The sequence below is a fragment of the Notothenia coriiceps genome, unplaced genomic scaffold (genome assembly GCF_000735185.1).
Source record: "Notothenia coriiceps isolate Sejong01 unplaced genomic scaffold, NC01 NC01_scaffold00032942, whole genome shotgun sequence".
Lineage (NCBI taxonomy): Eukaryota > Metazoa > Chordata > Actinopteri > Perciformes > Nototheniidae > Notothenia > Notothenia coriiceps.
The window spans coordinates 531,202-533,518 of record NW_011365643.1 but is presented as its reverse complement, the minus strand read 5'-3'; the positions used below and the strand labels follow the sequence as shown (position 1 = coordinate 533,518).

Below are 2,317 nucleotides of genomic sequence, written 5' to 3'. Positions count from 1 at the left end.
AACGGAAGTTTTAGTTAGCCCAAAAGATGAAGCTGGTCAGATAACGAAAGGAGTAAATGGAAAACAGAATGAGGCGGAAGAAGGTGTGTGTGTGTGTGTGTGGTGCTGGTGTTGTGTGTGGTGTGTGTGTTGTGTGTGTGTGTGGTTGTGTGTGTGTTTTGTGTGTGTGTGTGTTGTGTGTGTGTGTGTCTGTGTGTGTGTGTGTGTGTGTGTGTTGTGTGCTGTGTGTGTGTGGTGTGTGTGTGATGTGTGTGGTGTGTCGTGGTGTGTGTGTGGTGTGTGTTGTGTGTGGCTGTGTGTGTGTGGGGGGGGGGGGGGGGAGATTAAAATAGCCCAATTGCTTTTACAATAAATAAACATTGAATGTGTTTAATTGAATAGTAAAGGGGTTTAACGTTAGTGGCAGGTTGTGTGTGAGAGAGAATAAATAAGACAGCCCAATATTTAAAAAAATAGTTATTATTTTCCCCGGCATATTTAGCATATTTCCGCATATTTCGCAACTTCCCGCAATTTCACCGCATAAAATCACATAAAAACCCCGCATGTTTAATCGCATAATCAAGGATTTTTGCCCGCGTTTTTCTGGAGGGTCTAAAAGTGGGTCAACATAAGCTAGCTCTACAGAGAGACAGTAATCGATACAGGTAGATCAAAAACAACATAATCATGCACTTTGCAAAGAAGCGCTCCCAGGAATGATACAATATACAGCAGGGCTCGACAGCAGCAGACACGTGTTTCCTATCTGACGTCAAAAAGGTGAATCACCTGGATTGAATTTCCAGAGGTCGTTGAAGTGCCGGTCCAGACGAGCATTGTATCCGCCAAAAATATACAGCTCCCCATTGTAGGAAACTAAACACAGAAAGGAAAACAAAACAATTACCATTTGTTCATCGTCTGTCATGCAGGGCATTTGCAGCACAGTAAATCCCATCATATGAAACAGCCACATTAGCTTTGATTTGTTTAGTCAGACAAAGACAAAATGCAATCTTGAGCTAATTAAAATGATAATGAACTATGTATACTGTCACTACGCAAACCATAAAATAGCAAATCATAAAATAACAAATCATGCTTGAGAACAAACAGGGAAAGGTCACACTGAAAAATTGCAGGATATTTCATTTTTCATTTTTCACTTTTCACTTTTAAATGAATCGTCACAAATGGGTTTATATAATTGCTTTCTTGTTTGCGTCTTACAGGCTGAATGACTCCTGCGTCCGTCTGGCAGCGGCAGTATTGAGGTGGTGCTCAGCCAGCAGTTGGTCTCCGTGTCGAACACTTTGATCTTGTTGCAGTAGATCTCGTTGTTGGAGTGGAAGGGACCGAAGCGGTCTGCTCGCCCTCCGAACACAAACATCTTTGTCCCGATGATGGTGGCTGAGTGGAAGTCCCTCCAGCGTGCCGGAGTGCCCTGTTAAGATAGGAAAGAGAGATGATGCCGTGAATGTTTCAATTTAAGTAGAGAGACGGAACATAAAGCAGTGTACCCAGGAATGCTAACTACATATTTGCTTGCTTAACCTGACCTTCAACATCCTGAATTAGCTTAAGATCAAAACTCAATGGCTCTTGAAATGCTCATCATAACCCTGGGTGTAAAGCTACATCTACACACCGAGATGATGTTTCTAGTGGACAACCTTAAATCTACATTAACAACCAAATTCCTTTTTAGGAACCACCAGCCTTTGAAAGATAATGTACAATATTTGGTACATTGTATTCATTTCAGTGGCAACCAATCTCAGAATAGAAATTGGATTGACACTGTCAGGGAGAACTATAAATAAAAAACAAACATTCAATGGTGAAACATCTTTGCAATGTATGGAGCTGCTCGACTTCACTTCGAGCAATAAAGTGACTAACAAAGCACTTACAGTGGGGCAAAAAAATATTTAGTCAGCCACCAATTGTGCAAGTTCTCCCACTTAAAAAGATGAGAGGCCTGTCATTTTCATCCTAGGTATACCTCAACTATAAGAGACAAAATGAGAAAAAAAATCCAGAAAATCACATTGTCTGATTTTTAAAGACTTTATTTGCAAATTATGGTGGAAAATAACTATTTGGTCAATAACAAAAGTTAATCTCAATACTTTGTTGTATACACTTTGTTGGCAATGACAGAGGTCAAACGTTTTCTGTAAGTCTTCACAAGGTTTTCACACACTGTTGCTAGTATTTTGGCCCATTCCTCCATGCAGATCTCCTCTAGAGCAGTGATGTTTTGGGGCTGTCGCTGGGAAACACAGACTTTCAGCTGTAATTAAAGTTTAAAAGTCTCAAATATGCTACAACT

General features: G+C 40.5%; 1 protein-coding gene across 1 annotated transcript in view; it reads right to left on the bottom strand.

The window, feature by feature from the left end:
- klhdc3 (kelch domain containing 3) overlaps window positions 1-2,317 on the bottom strand; it is a 28,795-nt gene that overhangs the window by 19,579 nt on the left and 6,899 nt on the right. The window contains exons 6-7 of the mRNA XM_010789485.1: window positions 1,213-1,426; window positions 772-858 (exon numbers count right to left, since the gene is read on the bottom strand). Of these exons, the coding sequence (XP_010787787.1) occupies window positions 772-858; window positions 1,213-1,426 (301 nt within the window). The remainder of the gene's footprint in view (window positions 1-771; window positions 859-1,212; window positions 1,427-2,317) is intronic.